Source organism: Sminthopsis crassicaudata, chromosome 5 (assembly GCF_048593235.1).
Source record: "Sminthopsis crassicaudata isolate SCR6 chromosome 5, ASM4859323v1, whole genome shotgun sequence".
Lineage (NCBI taxonomy): Eukaryota > Metazoa > Chordata > Mammalia > Dasyuromorphia > Dasyuridae > Sminthopsis > Sminthopsis crassicaudata.
Window position 1 is genome coordinate 302,878,329 of NC_133621.1, and position 19,864 is coordinate 302,898,192.

Below are 19,864 nucleotides of genomic sequence, written 5' to 3' on the forward strand. Positions count from 1 at the left end.
GGGCCCATCGGGCCACATCTGCTGTCCAGCGAGGGAGACAGTCGGTATCCGACGTTTGGAACCGCCCTGATACAGTCAGCAGAAGGGGAGCATTCCCTGTCCTTCTGCACCACAAATAATTTAATCTTTTATTTTCTGAAAATCAGAAGGCAAGTTCAAGTGAAAACTAAGGATGACATCGATCCCATTTTAAAATAGAAACTGCTCAAAAGCCCTTCCATAATTCATAATATTCCAGTATTAATGGGCTAATGAATAATTTGGACGCAGTGAAAGCTGCTCAAAGAATATGGAGGGACTGCAGAGGAAGCTGGCTCTCCCTCCAGCCCAACCGGGCCGGGACCTTCCCCAGATTAGGAGAACAGAGCCGGGACCTCCACTGATAATGGATGGTAACGACAAGCCAACATCTGTGGGGCAAGACTGACGACCAAGCCTCCTTCCCAGGGTGGGAAAGCCCAGCACTGCACGGCGTAGGTCTGGCCAGGATCCCACTCAGGGCCTGCCTGGAGCTCCCGGTCACAGCCAAGCATCTGGTGGAGCCAAGGAAGCCAGGGAAGGGTATTTGGGGAGGGGCACAGGAAGCAGAGGCCAAAATCAGCTTGTCAATAAGAAGGGAAGGCATGATCCAGCAGTGACCACTTTGGGAGAGTCCAGGGATCCGAGTGGACGCCCAGCCATTGTGATGGTGCCTCCACAACAGAGCAGGGGCTCTTGGGCTACCTTCCCAGGGACGGCGCCTAAGGGCGGCGATCAGTTCAGGGTCCCTCAGTTTAGGAAGGTAGCAACAACCCGGAGAGTGTCCAGAGGAAGGGGCCAGGCTGGGCAAGGACCCCTGGGTCACCAGATATTGGGACCAGTCGCAGGAATGGACATCAGTTTATGTAAGCCCAAGTCACAGAAGGATGGTTACAATTAGCCATTGAGAGCAGAACCAGAAGATCACTATACACTTCAACAACAATACTTTATGAAGATATATTCTGATGGAAGTGGATATCGTCAACATAAAGAAGATCCAACTCACTTCCAGTTGATCAATAATGGACAGAAACAACTACACCAGAGAAGGAACACTGGGAAGTGAATGTAAATTGTTAGCATTACTCTCTATCTACCCAGGTTACTTATACTTTCGGAATCTAATACTTAACGTGCAACAAGAAAATTGGATTTACACACATATATTGTATCTAGGTTATACTGTAACATATGTAAAATGTATGGGATTGCCTGTCATCAAGGGGAGGGAGTAGAGGGAGGGAGGGGAAAATTTGGAAAAAGGAATACAAGGGATAATATTATTTAAAAAATTACTCATGCATATATACTGTGAAAAAAATTATAAATAAAAAAATTAAAATTAAAAAAAATTAGCCATTGATACATATATGTCTTTTTTTGATTAATAGTTTTTATTTACCAGATATATGCATGGGTAATTTTACAACACTGACAATTGCCAAACCTTCTGTTCTAATTTTTCCTCTCCTTCCCCCTTCCCACCCCCAGATGGCAGGATGACCAATACATGTTAAATATGTTAAAGTATAAGTTAAATACAATATATGTATACATGTCCAAACAGTTATTTTGCTGTACAAAAAGAATCGGACTTTGAAACAGTGTACAATTAGCCTGTGAAGGAAATCCAAAATGCAGGCGGACAAAATTAGAGGGATTGGGAATTCTATGTAGTGGTTCATAGTCATCTCCCAGAGTTCTCCCGCTGAGTGTAGCTGGTTCTGTTCATCTCTGCTCTATTGGAACTGATTTGGTTCATCTCATTGTTGGAGAGGGCCACGTCCATCAGAATTGATCATCATATAGTACTGTTATTGAAGTGATACATGTATTTCTAACCATAAAACCATGCAAGGAAACCTTGGGACATTGCACCATGCCCCGATTTTACACTTCCTTTCCATGTAGACTTCCAATGTGTAAATTGGTCTGGGAAGTGTTGTATCAATCCTTAGGGCCAGTTATTTTTGCCCAATGCAATCCCCCCAATAAATGAACTCTCATTATGCTTAGTAAATTAATCCTTTGTGAATTTGCTGGGCTCAAAGCTGGACAATGTCTGGGGAACCTAAAAAAATTCACTTCCTGAACCCAAAAAGTGAAGGCCCAGGCCTTCCACCTGCCCAGGTACTCCAGGAAGGCCAGAAAAAGGGAAAAGTGCTTTTTTGTGTCATGAAATGAGCCAGCCTAGATTCCTTCTCCTCCACAATCACAATTTGAATGTGCTACCTGCTACTGGATGAAGCGAAATAGGAATCCTCCTTGTCATCGCTATACTTCTTTCTCGGTTTGGCCAGAATGGGCGTCTCCTGTTCTATGGTCTGCATGTCGGAGACCACAGAGTGGGAAATTCCACTGTAGAGAAAATAAGAAACACTAAAAATCAGCAGCAAAAATACATCACTCAACTCAAATATTAATTTTTACTTGTAGAAAAAATATTCTGTTTAGAGGGAACAGATAATTCAAAATGCTGAAGAAAAATAGATTATTTTTAACTTTGGGAATTAAAAGTTACAGTAAAGATGTAACTAAACTATGGCATGGGGATCTGCTTGCCAATCTTTTATATTTTTTCCTTTTCATTAGTGAACTGTGTCCCCAACCCCCTACCTTTGTAATGTTCTGATTGCCTCTCAGTTGTAATCCTTTTCTGGGAGGAGGTTTCTTTTCTGTATAACCTTTTCCTCTATGAGCAGGTTTCTTGGGAGGCTTCTGGAGCCTCAAGCCAGCCTCTTCTTCTTCCTGAAATCCTGGCTCTGAATCTCCTCCAGCTCTTGTCCTTCCCCAGTCCAGACTGCTCTCCAGGCTCAATGTTGCCTCTTTTTATCCTCCCAGAGAATGGGTGTGGGATAATGCAAGGGCTTCTGGGAAGAACCACTTCAACCAATGAGCTTGCTCCTCTTAGAATTCCTAAGGTGTAAACTCCCTTTAAAGGCCCAAACCAAAGGTCTGAGCCAGAGAACTGTCAAGTCAACCTGAGTTCTCACCTTGTAATTGTCCAGACAACCTGAATTCTCACCTTGTCACTGTCCAGACAACCTGAGTTCTCACTTAGTAATCTTAACACACCTTGGTTTCCAGCTCTCCTGTTTCCCACAAGGAGTGACTGCCCGGCTGGACCCATCCTCTGAGGTGGATTACGCAGTTTGCTTTCCTCCAAGAGTGGAAAAATTTCCAGCCATATCAAATGATTCAGTCAATAAAACCACTTATTAAGACAGATCTAAGTCCACATCCAAGGGATAAGAGGATTAGAAAATGGAACCCAGTTGAATGGGGAAAAAGCACAGCGCACACACCTTCTGGCGTTCCCAAACCCCATGCCAAGTCTCTCTGATTCGATTTTCTTTTTCCCACTAAAATTCTTCTCATCTCTCTTCATTTGAATCTCCAGATCCTTGTAGGCCAGTCGCAATGAGGAGACTCTAAAAGAAACACACACACACACACACACACACACACACACACACACACACACACACAGCCCCATCACTACATATTAATTCGTCATTCATTCCATCAACACCAAAACACTCTCTCTCATAGTCCACTTGGGCTGGTGCTGCCTGTGGCCATTGCCCCTTCAACCAAAGGAAGCCATTTCCGTCCCTTACATGCTTGCCCCCCACTTGCCCCACACGCTTTTCTTTAGTGAAGGATAATCCTCAAAAAGGGAGTAGAACCCAGAGCCCTTTGGGGCACCCTGCTTCTCACAGCCTTCCTTCACAATGTGAGATGATGGCATGAGAGCCCCCCTGTCCCTTCCTCTTGGGGGGCCCATGCTGCTAGCTGGGCACTGGGTCTGCAGCTCTAGCTGAAGGTATGGTGGTGGCAAACCACCTGTGGAACCCCCAAATAGCTGCTGTGATCTACCTGACTATGAACCTCAGTGGGATCCCAGGCTGTGTCCCACTCAACTTCTCAATCTACCCCAACACAAAGCCCGGGTTCTGCTCACAGGGAGGGTTTACATATGATTGCAGACTGAAGGGAAGCTGTAAAAAACACAATTTCTCACCTAGCATGCAATTATAATTTTATCGCCACTTTGTGTGTTCGTTTTTAGTGGCGAAAATGGGTGGTCTATGAATAGAAATAGAGACTAGAAATTAAGGAAGTGACCCTAACAGTAAACAGCCTTGCCATGTCCCTAACCATAAGCCCCGGGAAAACCCTTAAAGCATGTGAGGCTCCCTGGGCACCTCAGCCTTCAAGCTCAGATCAGCTCTTCTGGAGGGACGGGGGCTTACCACCGCCAACAGGGATGACCTCTGGCGACATGTCTACCAAGGAGAGTCTGGCTGTAATTGCGGGCAGGGGTCACTCTCAGAGCTGGACTCTGTGGTGGAATGACCCCCCACAGGAACATGGATATTTCCTTCAGTATAACTCCTTTCATGGCAGCAACTGCCTGTGTCCTTCTTCTTGGCAAACAATAGTTGCTTAATAAATGCTGGTTAACTCAACTTTCCCTTAGACCAGGGGTCCTGACCAGCCTGCATATCAAAAGCTCTCTGGAGTTAATCTCATTTTAGAGAAATGGGGACGAAGACAACTTTAACAGATTAAACTAAGGACCGGGGCCTCCAAATCAGCAGACTTCCTCCATTCCGCTCCCCAGAACGAACTACAAAGGTAAATGACCCTTTGCACCAGGGATCTTGCCCTACTGACCAGCTGTATTCACAAAAGGATTCAGGCCTGTTTATGGGTAACAGCAGAACAGGAATCTGATCTGCAAACATTGATCACTCCATCACAGTAGTGTCAGGCCGGGCCTGTGCTCAGTACCTGGGACGTCCAGACAGACCCTACAGAACTGGCCCTTGGGGCACACCTTTCCCTGGGCCAGACCCAGCTCATCCACAAATAGACACAGGGGACTCTGATGGGGGTAACCAGGGAAGGGTTCAAGAAAGTAAAGGGGGAACCTGGGAGGGAGGACATGGCAGGCAAGGGATGTGCAAAGGCCTGGTGGGGGGAGATTTTGAAAAGAGCAAGCTGGTCACCATGGCTGCCAAGTGGAGCTCAAAAAGGGGAAGGAGGGCAAGAGCATGAACTGGACCCAAAAGAAGGGAGGGCTGCTGCAGGGAGCACACTGGGGGCAGGTTGTGGGCATTCCAGAAGGGGGCACCCCAGGAGCAGTCTGTGGGCCACTCCAGAAGGGGGTACCCCAGGAGTAGTTTGTGTGCAGCACTTGAGCCTTTGATGACAGGGTTTCCTCCTAGAAAGCAATTGTGGAGCTCCCCAGATCTCTCCGAGAGCCCCAAATGCCGAGGTCTGCACTTAAGCTGGCGATTCCTTGGGGTGCCCTTGAGTGCTGAGAGCACAGCCCACTCTGCCCATTAACCCCAAATAGTAGGCAGCTGTTTCCAGCAGGATTCCTAGAGGGAGGCTGTAGGTCTAGCTGGAGCTGCTGAGGATGAGAAGGAGAGGGGAGGTGGGGAGCTCTCTGTGATGAGAGAAATGGGCACGCTCAACTCTGAGGACTCTCTCTTTGCCAAGACTCACCATGACTGTGCCTGCCCCGGTGGCCAGGCTCACCTCGTCCTCCTTGGCAATGGCTTATGCTGAAATCAGGGGCCTGGGAACCACCTCTGCTGCTACGGCTCCGGGGGCAGCATCCCCAGCCCTCCGCCTGGGCAGAGCCGGGCACCCTCCCTGCCCAATGCCCTAGGTGAATGGCCAAGGGAGCCACCAACCCCTGTTCTTCCTGTGGCCTTTGTTGCAAGAGCAGGTAGAAACTGGCCACAGGATGTAGGCTCAAGGGACCCATAGGCTCCCAGTGAGCCCATAGGTGGCCACAGAATCTGAACTCAGACCCTCTGCTTGGAAACTGCATGGTCCCTTTGGTGCGAGGCCGGGAAGGGAGGCCTAGTAACTGCCAGACCAGGCTCCCCGCTGTCAGGCACTGCTGGTCCCCGCCTGGACACAGAGGCCAGATGCCCGGGGGTGGCTGCCGTGGCCCATGGGACCCTGCATAGGTCTGTTTATGGTCAGCAACAGCCCTTGGGGGGGAAGGGACCAAAGGCAGTCCAATGTGATGAAAGGAAGGAGTCTCGCGCCAATCTTTTGTCTTAAAAGCCCTCCAGATCTCCAGGATGAAGCTATTTTTGTCCCCCGTAATTAATAAAAGATGAGAATCAGGGCTCGTGAAGACCAGCGCTTCCATTGCCACCTAGTGGGCACAAGCAAGAAAGGCAGCTTGATCATCTCTGAGAGTAAATGGAGAGAATAAGCACCAATTTGGCACCTGCCATGTGCCAGGATCTAGGTTAAGTACTTTACAAGTGTTTTCTCATCTGGGTCTCAAAACCATCCCTGGAGATGGATGCTGTTTTACAACTGGAGAAACTGAGGCAGTCTCCCACACACTATCAGCATCAGGGATCCATTACCTTCCAACTTACTCAGGTAACAAAGATACTGCAACCCACCCCAAGGGCCCCCTCTCTCACACACACATAGACTCTTCTTTGGGGGCCTGGAGGTCCTCCTGCTCCTTCCTCTTCTCCACTGCCTGGGCCTACTTCTCTCTCTCTTTTTTTTTTAAATTAATTTTATAATTATAACATTTTTTTTCACAGTACATATGCATAGATAATTTTTTTTTTACAACATTATCCCTTGTACTCCCTTCTGTTCCGAGGTTTTCCCCTCCTTCCCTCAACCCCCTCCCCTAGATGGCAGGCATTCCCATACATATTAAATATCTTATAGTATATCCTAGGTACAATATATATATGTGCAGAACCGAATTTTGTTGTTGTTGTTGTTGCAAAGGAAGAATCATTTTCAGAAGGTAAAAATAATCTGGGAAGAAAAAAACAATGCTTACAGTTTATACTCATTTCCCGGTGTTCCTTTTCTGGGTGTAGCTGATTCTATCCATCATTGATCAATTGGAACTGGAATAGCTCTTCTCAATGTCGAAGATATCCACTTCCATCAGAATACATCCTAATACAATATTGTTGTTGAAGTGTATAATGATCTCCTGGTTCTGCTCATTTCACTCAGCATCAGTTGATGGAAGTCTCTCCAGGCCTCTCTGTATTCCTCCTGTTGGTCATTTCTTACAGAACAATAATATTCCATAACCTTCATATACCATAATTTACCCAACCATTCTCCAATGGATCGATATCTGTTCATTTTCCAGTTTCTAGCCACTACAAAAAGGGCTGCCACAAACATTTTGGCACATACAGGTCTGGGCCTGCTTCTCAATGTCACTGAAGCTCGAGCCGCTCACTTTCTGGGCTCCCAAACCCCCTTTCTTGCCTCCGAGCTGGAAGAGAAGACCCGGGATCAGCAGGGCAGAGGCTGGAGTGAAGGCCTCACTGTGGACGGCAGGCTCGGGGGCGATGGCTACTCGACACAAGCTCTTCAGGCCCACCTCCCCCCATATTACATGTAGGAGCCCTGCTCTAGTACAGCCGCTGCGTCCAACTCACAGCGTCACCGACATGCTCAAAACAAAAAACTTGACTTCCTGAGGAGCCTAGAGCAGTGGAGCCAGCTTTTAGCCTGGGTTGGTTTCTTTTTTATGAGAGAGGAAACATCTGTAATATATATATATATGTTACATCAGATAAATAGAAACAATATTGTCTGTGGGACTTGTTTTCCATGTCCTTACAACACTCAATCTAAAGATTTAATTGTGAATGTAGCATGTGCAGATTTACCTGCAGTCTCCTCAGGTCTCTCTCTGAATGCTTTGGATCATTGAACCACTGGGAAGAACCAAGTTTCTCATAGTCAATCAAATCATCTTACATTGTTGCTGTTACTGTGTACAATGTATTCCTGGCTCTGTTTGTTTCCCTCAGCATCAGTTCGGTATATCTTTCCAGGCCTTTCTAAAATCAGCTTCTTCATCATTTTTATAGAACGATAATATTCCATTACCTTCATTGCCGCTGCTTATCTGCTCCTTTTCCAATTCTTTGCCACCACAAAGAGAGCTACAAACATCGCTGCACACGTGGCTCCTTTTCCCTCCTTTATGATTTCCTTGGGATGCAGACCCAGGAGGGAGATTGCTGGGTCAAAGGGTGTGCACAGTTCCATAGCCCTTTGGGCACAGTTCCAGGATGGCTCTCCAGAAGGGCTGGATTGTTTCACAACTCTACCAACAACCTAGCTCTCTATTCACTGAGCCATCTAGCTGCCCGAGAGTTCAGAAGCTTCAGGGCTGACTCCATGCTGGGCCCATCTCAGAGGAGCCAAGACCACAGGTCAATTACCACAGGATGCTCTGTCAGTTTCACGGTTACTTCCCAGTCTCCCCCCCCAAGCCCCTAAGCTTGTGATTGGCTTAAGAGGAAACCAAATATATTCAAATCCATTGACAAAAATTAAGTCATGGCAACAATGTCTCCAACAAGCCCTGGGAGTAACAGTTTCAGTGAAAAGACAAAGTGCTTCAAAGGCCTCGGTCCTGCCCAGCTGCCCCAAGCCCCCTCCAGCCTGGGCTGTCCCTCTGAACACGCAGGCCCAAGGCTCCGAGACCATGACCTTCAGGACAACAAGGTCACATCAGCGGCTGACCCTAGGTCCCCTACATCTCCCCACTCTAATGAAAGGAAGGGAAGGGAAGGGGAAGGAAGAGAAGGGAAAGGGGAAAGGAGGGAGAGGGGAAGGGAAGAGCAAAGGGAAGAGAAAGGAAAAAGGGAAAGAGAAAAGAAGGAAAAGAGAAAGTGAAGAGGGAGCAAAGAAGGAAGGAAAGGGAAACTGAGGAAAGAAGGAAGAAAAAGAAAGAAAGAAAGAAAGAAAGAAAGAAAGAAAGAAAGAAAGAAAGAAAGAAAGAAAGAAAGAAAGAAAGAAAGAAAGAAGAAAGAAAGAAAGAAAGAAAGAAAGAAAGAAAGAAAGAAAGGAAGGAAAGAAGAAAGAGAAAGGAAGAAAGAAAGGAAGAAAGAAAGAAAGAAAGAAAGAAAGAAAGAAAGAAAGAAAGAAAGAAAGAAAGAAAGAAAGAAAGAAAGAAAGAAAGAAAGAAAGAAAGAAAGAAAGAAAGAAAGAAAGAAAGGAAGAAAGAAAGGAAGGAAGAAAGAAAGAAAGAAAGAAAGAAAGAAAGAAAGAAAGAAAGAAAGAAAGAAAGAAAGAAAGAAAGAAAGAAAGAAAGAAAGAAAGAAAGAAAGAAAGAAAGAAAGAAAGAAAGAAAGAAAGAAAGAAAGAAAGAAAAGAAAGAAAGGAAGGAAGGAAGGAAGGAAGGAAGGAAGGAAGGAAGGAAGGAAGGAAGGAAGGAAGGAAGGAAGGAAGGAAGGAAGGAAGGAAGAAAGAAAGAAAGAAAGAAAGAAAGAAAGAAAGAAAGAAAGAAAGAAAAAGAAAGAAAGGAAGGAAGGAAGGAAGGAAGGAAGGAAGGAAGGAAGGAAGGAAGGAAGAAAGAAAGAAAGAAAGAAAGAAAGAAAGAAAGAAAGAAAGAAAGAAAGAAAGAAAGAAAGAAAGAAAGAAAGAAAGAAAGAAAGAAAGAAAGGAAAAGGAAGAAAAGAAAGAGATATACAAAGAAAGATTAAGAAAATAATAGCCATCTGCTGAAAGCTGAGGGGAACTGCAGGTGGAGGGATAAACGGGGCAGGCCCCCTAGAACCCCAGATGTTATTCCATATGTTCCCATAAGCGCTGTGAAAGGAGCTGGAGGCCCGGGAGGCAGGCTGTTGGAAGAGGCCATGGTCAGGAGGAGCGAGAATGATTCCCCCCAGCCCTATGTCACCTGCCCCCAGTGCATCTGCCTTTTGGGGAGAGGAGAGAGAATCCCGAGCACAGCTCCCAAGCACGGGGCACTTCAGGATTTGTGAAGCACTTGTGATTGTAGTTGTGTGGGGTCTCATGACATCCTGGGAGCGGGGTGCTAGCATTGTCCCCAAGTTCCAGATAAGGACCCTGAGGCAGAAAGTGACTTGCCCAGCTGGGGAGCATCCAAAGAAGAGTCAGACTCAGGTCTTTCTAATTCTGCGTCCAGCCCCTTGAAGGAGAAGAGAAAGAAGGAAAAAGAATGGAAGGTTAGGAGGGAAAGGCAGAAGGCTGTTCTCTCACCAGCTCCAGAGTGAATGAAGGCAGCCAAGAAAGGGCGCCTCTTGCATGACGGCTCCTCCCAGCTCCGTCCTCTCTGCCTCAGTGCCCAGCTTGGGGGCCTGCAGAGCCTCCTCCAGCAAGACCGTGGACGCCACAGTGTGGTCGCGGCCCGTGACTCCGGGATGTCACCCCATAAGCAGAAGCGCCACCAGCCGAGCTGCTGCCCTCACCACCACCTCCACTTTCACAACCTCCACGATGCTTGGCTGTGAGCGCCCATAGTGGAGGTCTGTTATTCCCATATTACAGAGAAGAAAACTGAGGCTCCAGGAGATGGCACGGTTTTTCAGGGCCTCCAGCCTAGCCCCTCAAATGCAGAGAGGAAACAGAGGCTAATGGGTGGGAAGGCTTGCCCTCAGGCCCATACCTGGCAGGGTCCTAGAGAGGTGGCCACCCCCTCCCCTCAGACCTTTGATGATTCCTCTTGTGACCCAGCCACAGCCTGGGACTGAGGGTCCCTGGGGTCACGGTCACAGCCTTTTGGGGGCATCTGCAGAGTGGGCTGCACGCGGGTGTGGCCCCCCAGATCCCAGGGCCAGCCGTCCATCCCAACGAGGCCCAGAAGAAGAAGGCAGCAAGCGGGCCTCCGCCTGTCAGCACATGGGGGCCTCATGTCTTGGCCCAAGGTGAATTTCCACATATTTGTGCCACTGTGTGGCAGGTTTCCCGGAGCCAGAGGGAGTCAATAATGGGGGCCCGGGCCCGGCGCAGGGTTCTCAGGCTGTCACCCTCATGCAGCTGGGCAGAGAAGGGGCAGGGACATTGCACAGGGACCCATGGCACAGGCTCTGCTCCAGGACCTCCTGGAGACTGGGGAGCCGTGTCTGCCCGCTGTCAGCAGCACAGGCCCGCACGGATGTGCTTGGGCAGATAGGCCCCGGGAGGCTGCCAGGAAGGAGCCTGGACGCCTGCTGCCCTCCCGCAAGATCTCTGCTGGATCTCACAGAGGGAAACGGAGCTGGCCGGGAGCCCTGAGACCCTGGGTGCAAAGCACCCACTCTGTCTGCGTCAGCGGAAAAAAGACCTTAAAAGCAAAGTCTTTGTTTTCTATCAGAAAATAGTGAATATTTTATAATTTTTTAAAGTTTGCAAAGCACTCTGCATTGTTATCTCTCTTGACCGCCCAGTTTCTGCAGACAGGAAACTGAGGGATGTGGAGATTAAGTGATGGGTCACAAAGCTGGAAAGGAACTGAGGCACAATTTGAACTCGGGGCTTCTGATCCAAGCCCAGAATCCTCTCCATGGCATCCCCAAAAACAATTCTGCTGATCCCATTCCAGTTCAGCTTAAGTGCCACTTCCTTCAAGAGGCTTTTCTTGACTCCCCCAGGGTCATCTATAGTGGAATTATGCTATCCATACATATTAATCATATGTAAATATATGATGTAATTATCTTTATTCTGTTGTTATATTGTTATGTGCCATATCACTTAGCACCGTGCCTGGCGATTGAGTGATATATTACATCACATACGATGCATCTACGAGCGGGGATGGATAATACACATATAGATACTTATGCATAGTATTTAACACTTTAAGGTTTGCAAAGGGTTTTACCAATATTATTTCATTTGATCCTCATAGAAACACTGTGATGTAATCCATATGTGATGCCGTATGTTACATTTGATGTAATATATGTGTATGCGTACATATGTGTGTACACACACACACACACACACACAAATATATATAATATTGAGTTTTACCAATATTACTACATTTTATCCTCACAGAAACACTGGGAGCTAAGTGTCATTTTGAAACCCATTTTATAGATGGGTACAATGAGGCAGGAAGCGACTAGGTGGCTCTATGGCTGGGATTTCTATGCAAGCCTGGAATCGGGAAGCCCTGAGTTCAAATCGTGCCTCCAGCACTTCCTAGCTGTGTCACCCAGTCTATCTCAGTTTCCTCATCTGTACAATGGGCGGAAGAAAGAAAGGGCAAGCCACCCTAGCGTCTTTGCCAAGAAAAGCCCTGATGGGGTCACTGACGTCCGACACGACTGATACAAGTTCCAATAACAAAGAAATGAAAAATGCTTTTTACTTTACGAAAAATCTTAATTTTAATTAAAAAAAATAAAAATCATCTTTTCTCCATTTCTGGGATGGGCCAACTGAGGCCCAGGGAGTCCTCCTGTGAATGTGAGGGGCTCTGGCCGCAGCTCCACAGGCGCCTGCGCACTGAGCTGGGGGCCCGAGGGGCGGGATAGATCCCGAGAAAACTTTTCCCGGAAGTAGTTGTGAGGAGGCCGGAAGACGCCGGCGCCGCGCCTCCCGTTTCCAAGACAACAACTCAAAAGCAAGGAACGGGGCGTGGCTTAGTTACGAGACTTAGTCCCTGCTGTAGATCCCCATAGGGTGCCGGGCGGAGCCCAGGGCAGGAGCCAAGGGCAGGAGCCGAGCCCCGAAGGGACGGACGGCACCGCGGACCTAGGGCTGGAGCGGCCGGTGAGGGCGGCCCCGCCCTTCTCCCCGTCCCTCCCCTCCTGCCCTTCCCCCTCCCGGCCCCGCCCCTCCCGCTGTCCCAGCTTTTTGTCCCCTTCCCCTCCCCCGCCTGACATCGCCCCCCCCCCCCCACCTCCAGCCTTCTTCAAGCGCCAGGGAGCTGAGGGTCTCGGGCCAGACTAAGGGGGTGCTGGGGCAGTCCTTGCTCCATCCAGACCCAGGCGTCTGGGCCGGGCGGGCGCAGCGTTCATTAAGTACTTGGGAGGGAGGGGCTGCGATCCCCCATTCATCCTGAAACTGAGGCAGGGGAAGGAATTGGCTGAGTCACAGCCAGGCGGCTCCTGCTCCGAGCCCGAGAGCGCCCCCGGCTGGGGAGCAGAGGGCCTGGGCTCAGATGCCCCCAGGCTGGGTTCGGTGCCAGGGTCAGTGCCCGGCAGGTTGGGGGTCCCGCTGTGGGTCCGCGCTCGGGGTCCCTGATGGGATGCAGGCTGGCGGAGGGACAGCGCCCCAGACCGGCTTCCTGGAGTACTTGGGGGTCGCTCCGCCCCATCCTCACCTCTGCCCAGGAGCCTCTCTGGGCGGGATCTGCGGGGATGCGGTCAAGGGTCCCGCCCCTGGCCCCGGGGCTGGCGGTCACTCCTGCGCCTCGGCCCACGGGTGCTTTGTCTGAGGCAGGCTCAGAGTCATCGTTCTCGCTTCTGCGCCCCCGGGGGCACCAGTGTGGCCCAGATTGGGCCTGGCAGCTGCTGTGGCAGAAACTGCTGCCTCCGGAAGGACCCTGGGGAGGCACAGGGGCGAGTCGGGGTCCCTTGGGACCCTCCAGCCTTCCTGGGACATGGCCGCCACTGAGGGCCACTCGTCCCTCCCCCACCTCCTGCTTTAGCGTTGGTACCTGGTTGGGTGAGACGGGCAGCTCCTCGAGGGCAGGGCCGGCCTCGGCTTTTCTTTGGGCCCCGCACTCAGGCCGGGGTCTGGCCCACACAGGTGCTTGCTGGGCCTTTGCTGCCAGAGTGAGTCCTGGGCACCCCAGCTGCGTGGTCGTCCCCTTGCTCCTCCAGGGTCACAGCGCCCATGGCAGGACGATAGGATGACCGGCGCTGGCCAGCGCAGGACCTCACGGCTCCCCTGTGGGACCAAGGCCTAAGGCCCACAGCGCCTGTTCGGCCGCCTTTGTGGCTGTCTGCGCAGACTGCCCTCCTCCACTCCCTACGCCTTGTCACATGCTTGGGGGGGACATCCCCTGACTGGCCAGAGCTCTGAGGCCTAGTGCATCTGTGAAGTGATTCCACAGAGATGTAGCGCCCGCCTGGGCAGCAGCTTCCCGGAGTGCCAGGTGGGCACCTCTGGTGGAGGAGCAGCCCCGGAATGGGCTCTCAGCCCTCCCCTGGAGGGGCCGGGCCTCCATCCTGACGTCCCAAGTGCTTAATAAGTGCTCACTGGCCCAGTGCTTCTGTTAAATGTTCTCGTCCCCGCCCCAGCTGATTCTGTTTTGTCGCTGCCTCAGTTAGACCAGGATGCACTCCTTTACTGTTGTCCTTGCTGTGGCCCCTGAGTGTGTATTAGTTACACGGGAGCAGTCACTCCAGGCTAACAGTCCGGTGCCTGATTCCTGGCCCCAGCATCTGGAGAGAGCCCGATCCCGGCAGCCCAGAGTCCAGGAGGCCGTGTGGCCTCAGACTGACCCAGAGGGGCCGGCATTCAGAGCCCAAGCAGTCTGAATGGAAGAAAAGGCTTTAATTTATCCCGGAAGACTCGGTCACCTCGCTTCCTCTGAGATGGCCCGGGACGCTGCCAAGAGCACTGGACTTTGGATGCAGAGGGGCTGCTTCTGCCCAGACTGGCTGGAAACCGCAGACCCCCAGCCCAGCTCCTCAGGGCACCCGAGATAATACAAAAGTCCTTTGCTTACTCAGCTCAGGGTGGAAAGAGTGAAGTTATAGGGACAGTAATCCTGACACATTTCAATGGTGACTTAAGGTGGACTCACACATGGGACACGCTCTCCCATGATGCCTTTCTCAGCCATCCCGTCATTGCCGCCTGACCGTGGGCCACTTCCTTCTCTTTCCCTGTGCCTCAGTTTCCTTCCATGATTACAAATTTGGCTTGACTCCTTTTTTGGTGGAGGAGGGAGGAGGGATGTTGTGGCCTGTGATTTCATTAGTGGTGGGAGCAGGAGATTGGTCAGTGGGACAGAGGGGGTTGGGGGGAGTGGCTGGGACGGCTGGTTACACAGTCAGTTCTGTCCAGTTTGTCCAGTTTGGGGTTCTCGGCACTGCATTAACTGACGCTCTCCCCCATTGCTTTTTCTGATTCCTTTTTTTTAGGAGGAGACATTAGACGCGAGAACAAGGGACAGACAGCAGGCATTTGTTCACAAAGCGACTTAAATGGTATGTCTGGGGTTCCCTAGAGATTCTGTCCTGTCACCCCCACAGCAGCCCTGTCCAGTGAGAATCGATGCCCGGGGGGCCTGGGAACGGGTCTGGCAGGGCAAGGTCTGGGACTGGTCCTGGGGGGATTACAAAATGTCACAAGCTGCCCTCCGGGATTAGGGAAGGAGCCTTTGGACTGTGGATAACAGGATCGGGGCGGGCAGAGGGATGGAGAGGGCCAGGGGAGCTGAAGGGCCTTCCAGGACCCACAGAGCATGGGGCAGAGCCGGGCCTCCCCTCCAAGACTGGGGTCCTGTCCAGGACCTTTGTCCCTGCAAAGGAAGGGAGGCCTGAGATGGGCTGGATCACTGCTGGAGACCTGGAGGTTATAGTGCTCAGTGGTGGGAGGGGCTGGGAGCAGTGGAGAAAGGGGGGGGGCGGTCAGAAGGGCTGTTCCAAAAGCTTTTGAGTGCCCAAGAGAGGGGGGATGGGCAGCAGTCTGAGGAGGGGAGATCAGTGTGTGAATGAGGACAGACAGACCCAAAGACTGACCATATTGGGACACTGCCAAGAGCCACCATGAAAATCAGAGAAAGCAGCCCAGCCCCAAGCTCCCAGGTGTTCACGATCCCCCGGGCCTTGGGCCAGTCTGGAGCCTCCTCCCCATCCAATTGTACTTTCAGGAAGCCAGACCCTTTCTCAGCCCAGGCCTCAAGTTTCTTTCCCTCCACCGCCAGGGAGAACTCGCACTGAGAGAAGGTCCAGGATAGACTGGAAGGTTCCTCGCAGCCCCCTTGGCGGTAGCAGCCCACCAGGAGCCACGTGGGAATGAGTGGAAAAAGGGGAGCCTCCAGAGGCCTCTTGCTGTGAAGCGAGAAATGATAAGTAGGAGCGAGTCAGAGAAGGCTGGGCAGAACCAAGAGAGCGAGACGCACAGGCAGGGCTCCCCTACCCCCAGAAAGCTCACCACGGGGGGCCCGGGAGGGAGCCACTGAGCAGCCAGGCAGGGCTTCAGCGCACAGAAGGACTGCCTCGATCCAGAAGAGGTGTCAGGAAGGTCGAGGGCAGAGGAGCACGTGCACACACACACACTCATTCAGTCACGTTCAATCATATTGGACTCTGGGTGACCCCATTTGGGCTTTCTTGGCAAAAATACTGGAGCCCTTTCTCATTTCTCATATGTATGTATTTATATTTCTATATATTTACATACACACATAATATAGATAAATATGACAAAGAAAATAATATACTAACTATATAAGATTTTTCCCTTTATCATGACTTCGGGGGGTTAGTTCAGATGTGTGTGTATGTGTGTGTTTGGTCTAGGCTCCCTTGCCAGTCTCCATCCTGTCCTCAAGGGGTCTTCGAGGGCCAGGGAGGTCTCCCAAATAGTGACAGAGTCCACTTTTTGTCATTGGGTGCCTGGGAGTTAGGATGCTGCTTCTCAGGCCTAAATTTGCACATTTGTTACCAGGCCTGTTTATGTAGAGGGCCACAGATAGTGGGGAACACTGGGAAAGTAGAAGACCCTTCAGCCCAGAAGGAACCTGCTGACAATGTCTGGTTTGGTTCCCCATCTCTCCCTAAGGGCTCTCAGCCTTCCTGAGAAGTCAGGGGCCAGTGACAACCTGTGCTGTAACTAAAGCAGGGTGATACTAAGTGGCAAAGAGACATCTACACATAATAGCAAGTTGTTTATGTGGTCCTGCACTCATGCACAGTGTGCTATAATTATGTAAGGGCATTAAGAGTATATAAGGCTGAGAGAATTTAGAATAAACGACTCCCACCTTTGACCATCCACGTGAGTCCTGCCTCTTCACTCCTCTCCTAAGACCAAGGACTTGGGATGGTATCTTTGAGATCCTGTAGTGAGCTAGTTCAGACATATTTATCCCACAGAGTTGATAGGAGGGTGATCTGAGATCATAGATCTGGAAATCTTTAGAAAAAGTTTCTAGGAATAACAAGGTATAAAAGCCAAGTAAGAAATGCTTGTTGAAAACTTTATTCTTTCCTCTTACCTTACACTTGCTTTTTTTCTGGAGTATAAGTTAAATTTTCTCTTGATAGTTTGTTTTTGTTTTGTTTTGTTCTGTTTTTATACTTGGGCAGAGTGATTGTTTCAAAAGAAAATTGCAAAACAGAGGCCACAGTGAATTGTAGCCTTGGAGGAGGAGACGGAAGGTCTTAAAAACTGGAATTTGCCATAAAGGAAGCAATAAAACCCCATCTCGCACGGCCGAGGCTAGACTGTCAGGCCGGTCATCAGAATGAAAACTAGTTTAAATTGCTATGAAGTGGAAGGAAATTGAGAGATCCCATCCACTTCCGTTTCCGTTTGTCATTTTTAAAAACAACGCTTTGATGCGGGCTCTTTCCATCCATGAGCATTAACTTTGGCTGCTCCTGGGGATTCTTTTGATTTGAATAGTCGTCCTCCCCATGGGTAGCCCAATTCATACTTGAAACCTTGAATCCACCAGGGGACACTGGGCGGCAGAATCTGACCAATTTGTCCCTGACTCTTATGACCTCCAGACTCCATCCCTTTCTTGATGGTCATTCATAGCTGAGTCACCAGATCAGGAGAGCTGGAAGGAGTTTTCAGATTTCACCTCCTGGCTTTGCTTGTGAGGAAACAGAGACATGGGGAGTCAGTCAGTCAGTGAACATTTGCTAAGTGCCCCTGTGTGCCAGGCAGTGCCAAGAGCATAGGGCTACAAAGGGAGGTAAAAGACAGACCGGGCTCTCCCAGTCTGTCCGGGGAGATCTTGAGCAAATGAACTAGAAGCAAGAGAGTTAAGGGAGTCTTCTGGAAGGAGGGGGTTTGGATGGGATGTTGAAGGAACACCAGAAAATGGAGAGGAGGACAGCCCAGAGGCTGGAGATGGATGCTCTTGGAGGAGGGTAGCAAGTAGACCAGTGCCCTTGAACCTCTGAGGCCGTGGTGCACATGAGGGTGCTGAGAGAGGGAGAGGGGGCAGGGCTCCTGACACTAGGTAGAGGATTTTATGTTTGATTCTGGAGCTGATAGGGAGCCACTGGAGTTTATTGAATTGAGGAGTGGGGTGATGCAAGCCTCAGTTTCCCCATCTGTGAAATGAGATGGGATAAAGTGCCAGGCCTGGAGTCTGGAAAACCTGAGTTCCAATTAGTCTCAGACTGAAGGTATGACCCTGGCCAAGTAGTTTCCAAGTGGCAGATCACTCCAGTGTCTTTGCCAAGAAAACCCCAAATGGGGTTAGGAAGAGTTGGATGCTACTGACCCATAAGAAGAGGCCTTATTTTTCTGTGCCTTTGTGAAGTTGGGCAGCCACCTGCTGCCAATTTCTGCCATCAGTGCTCCCCCATGAGCAATGATGGGATGTGTAGGGGCACGCCTTCCCTCAATCCCGCCTCACCCAGGGTGCTTCTACTAGGCTCCAGACTCATCCTGGGTGCTCCTGCCAGGCCTTGGACTCACCCTGAGTGTTCCTGTGGGCTCTGGACTCACCCCGGGTGCTCCTGCTGGGCTCTGGACTCCCTTGGGTGCACTTGCGGGCCCTGGACTCACCCGGGTGCTCTTGTCGGGCTCTGGACAGCTGCCTTTTTAGCCGGGTGCTCAGGAAGCAGATGAGGGTGAAGGATCATTTTTCCAGGAATCTTATCTTTGTTAAGAACACAAGAGCTCCCCCAAAGGTCATCTCATCTGATGCCTGCATTTTGCAGGTGGCTGAGCTGAGTCCCTGACTGTGAGGTGACTTGCCTGGAGGTTATTAACAGATAGGACTGGAGGGTTGCTCACAGCTCATATTTAGGGAGCTCGGCGAGCTTTATGCCGCCCGTGGCCTGCAACGGCTCTGAGAGGGAGACCACCCAAGAATTATCCCCATTTGGTGCAAGAGGAAACAGTCCCAAAGTGGGGGAGCCCACAGCTAATGTTGGAGACAGAGCTTGAACCCTGAGTCCAGGGGGTGTCTTTCCTCTGCCTGGCTGCCTCCCCCCGAGGGGATCCAACGGGAGGGGGAGAGCAGGAGCCAGGAGGCCGCCCTGATCGTGTGCTCTCTCTCTTTCTCTCTCTCTAGGATGATGGCGGGCAAAGTGAAATGGGTGACAGACATTGAGAAGTCGGTGCTCATCAATAACTTTGAGAAGAGGGGCTGGGTCCAAGTGACAGAGAATGAAGACTGGAACTTTTACTGGTGAGCTGGCACTCCTCCCCACTTTTCTGTCTGGCCCTTCCCCTCCCTGCTGGTATGGGTGGCAGGAAGGCAGATTGCAAGGAGGCTGCCGGCCCTTCACAGAGGTGTACCCTCTGGGCCTCGCTGACCCGCCTGTAAAATGGGCTCATCGGCCCCGTGCCTGACAGGACTGCTCAGATAAAGCTCTTTGGGAGTGATGGAGAACTCCCTCCCCTTCTCAGACAGGTGGCGTCCGCCTGGAGAGCGCGGCTTGGGTCTCAGGGCCCGCTTCTCTTCCCAGGTAACCGAGGGCACTCAGAGGCAGCCATTTCTTGATGCTTTAGTTATTGGGGCTTTATCTGAGACAAGCGGCCTCAGGACTGTCGGCTTCTCAGCCCAACCCCGGGGTCGGTCAGCGGGTCTCTGAGCACCCCCAGTCAGTCAGCGCGGTTTGTCATGCTGGCTGTGGACAGAGAGGGTTGGGAGGAGGACCAGGTGCTCTTTGGGGAGCACGGGGTGAGCAGACAAAGGGCAAGTGCAGCCTGAACCAGGGCTCGGCTTTGGGCTCTGGGCTCCGCACAGCTCCCCTCCCTCCCCTCCCTGCAGGAGTTTCCAAGCCATGCCTCCCACATCATCCCTGGTAATATCCAAGACCGTCCTGTGGGGAACAGAGCTGGAAAATGCTGGAGTCAGGAAGCCCCCCAGAGTGCCTGGAAATGGGGGCAACAGAGCCCTGGGGAGGGGCCCGACGCT

The 19,864-nt window shown here is 50.8% G+C and overlaps 1 protein-coding gene and 1 long non-coding RNA gene across 9 annotated transcripts in view; one reads left to right on the forward strand and one right to left on the reverse strand.

Moving 5' to 3' along the window:
• Window positions 1-2,231: 2,231 nt before the first annotated feature.
• On the reverse strand, window positions 2,232-6,562 carry LOC141543188 (uncharacterized). Its single transcript, XR_012482369.1, has 3 exons — window positions 6,492-6,562; window positions 3,327-3,452; window positions 2,232-2,379 (listed from the first exon to the last, which is right to left on the reverse strand). It is a non-coding gene; the product is annotated as an uncharacterized LOC141543188 (long non-coding RNA).
• A 5,793-nt stretch (window positions 6,563-12,355) lies between these two features.
• The window catches only part of LOC141545024 (polyglutamylase complex subunit TTLL1), a 29,514-nt gene continuing 22,005 nt past the window's right edge, over window positions 12,356-19,864 (forward strand). For 3 of the 8 annotated variants that reach the window (XM_074271883.1, XM_074271882.1, XM_074271888.1), the window contains exons 1-4: window positions 12,356-12,567; window positions 14,892-14,957; window positions 15,677-15,876; window positions 19,016-19,132. In XM_074271883.1, coding sequence (XP_074127984.1) covers window positions 15,818-15,876; window positions 19,016-19,132 — 176 coding nt within the window. In that variant the 5' untranslated portion in view covers window positions 12,356-12,567; window positions 14,892-14,957; window positions 15,677-15,817. The remainder of the gene's footprint in view (window positions 12,568-14,891; window positions 14,958-15,676; window positions 15,877-19,015; window positions 19,133-19,864) is intronic. The other 5 variants (XM_074271889.1, XM_074271887.1, XM_074271890.1 and 2 more) reach the window with 3 other exon arrangements.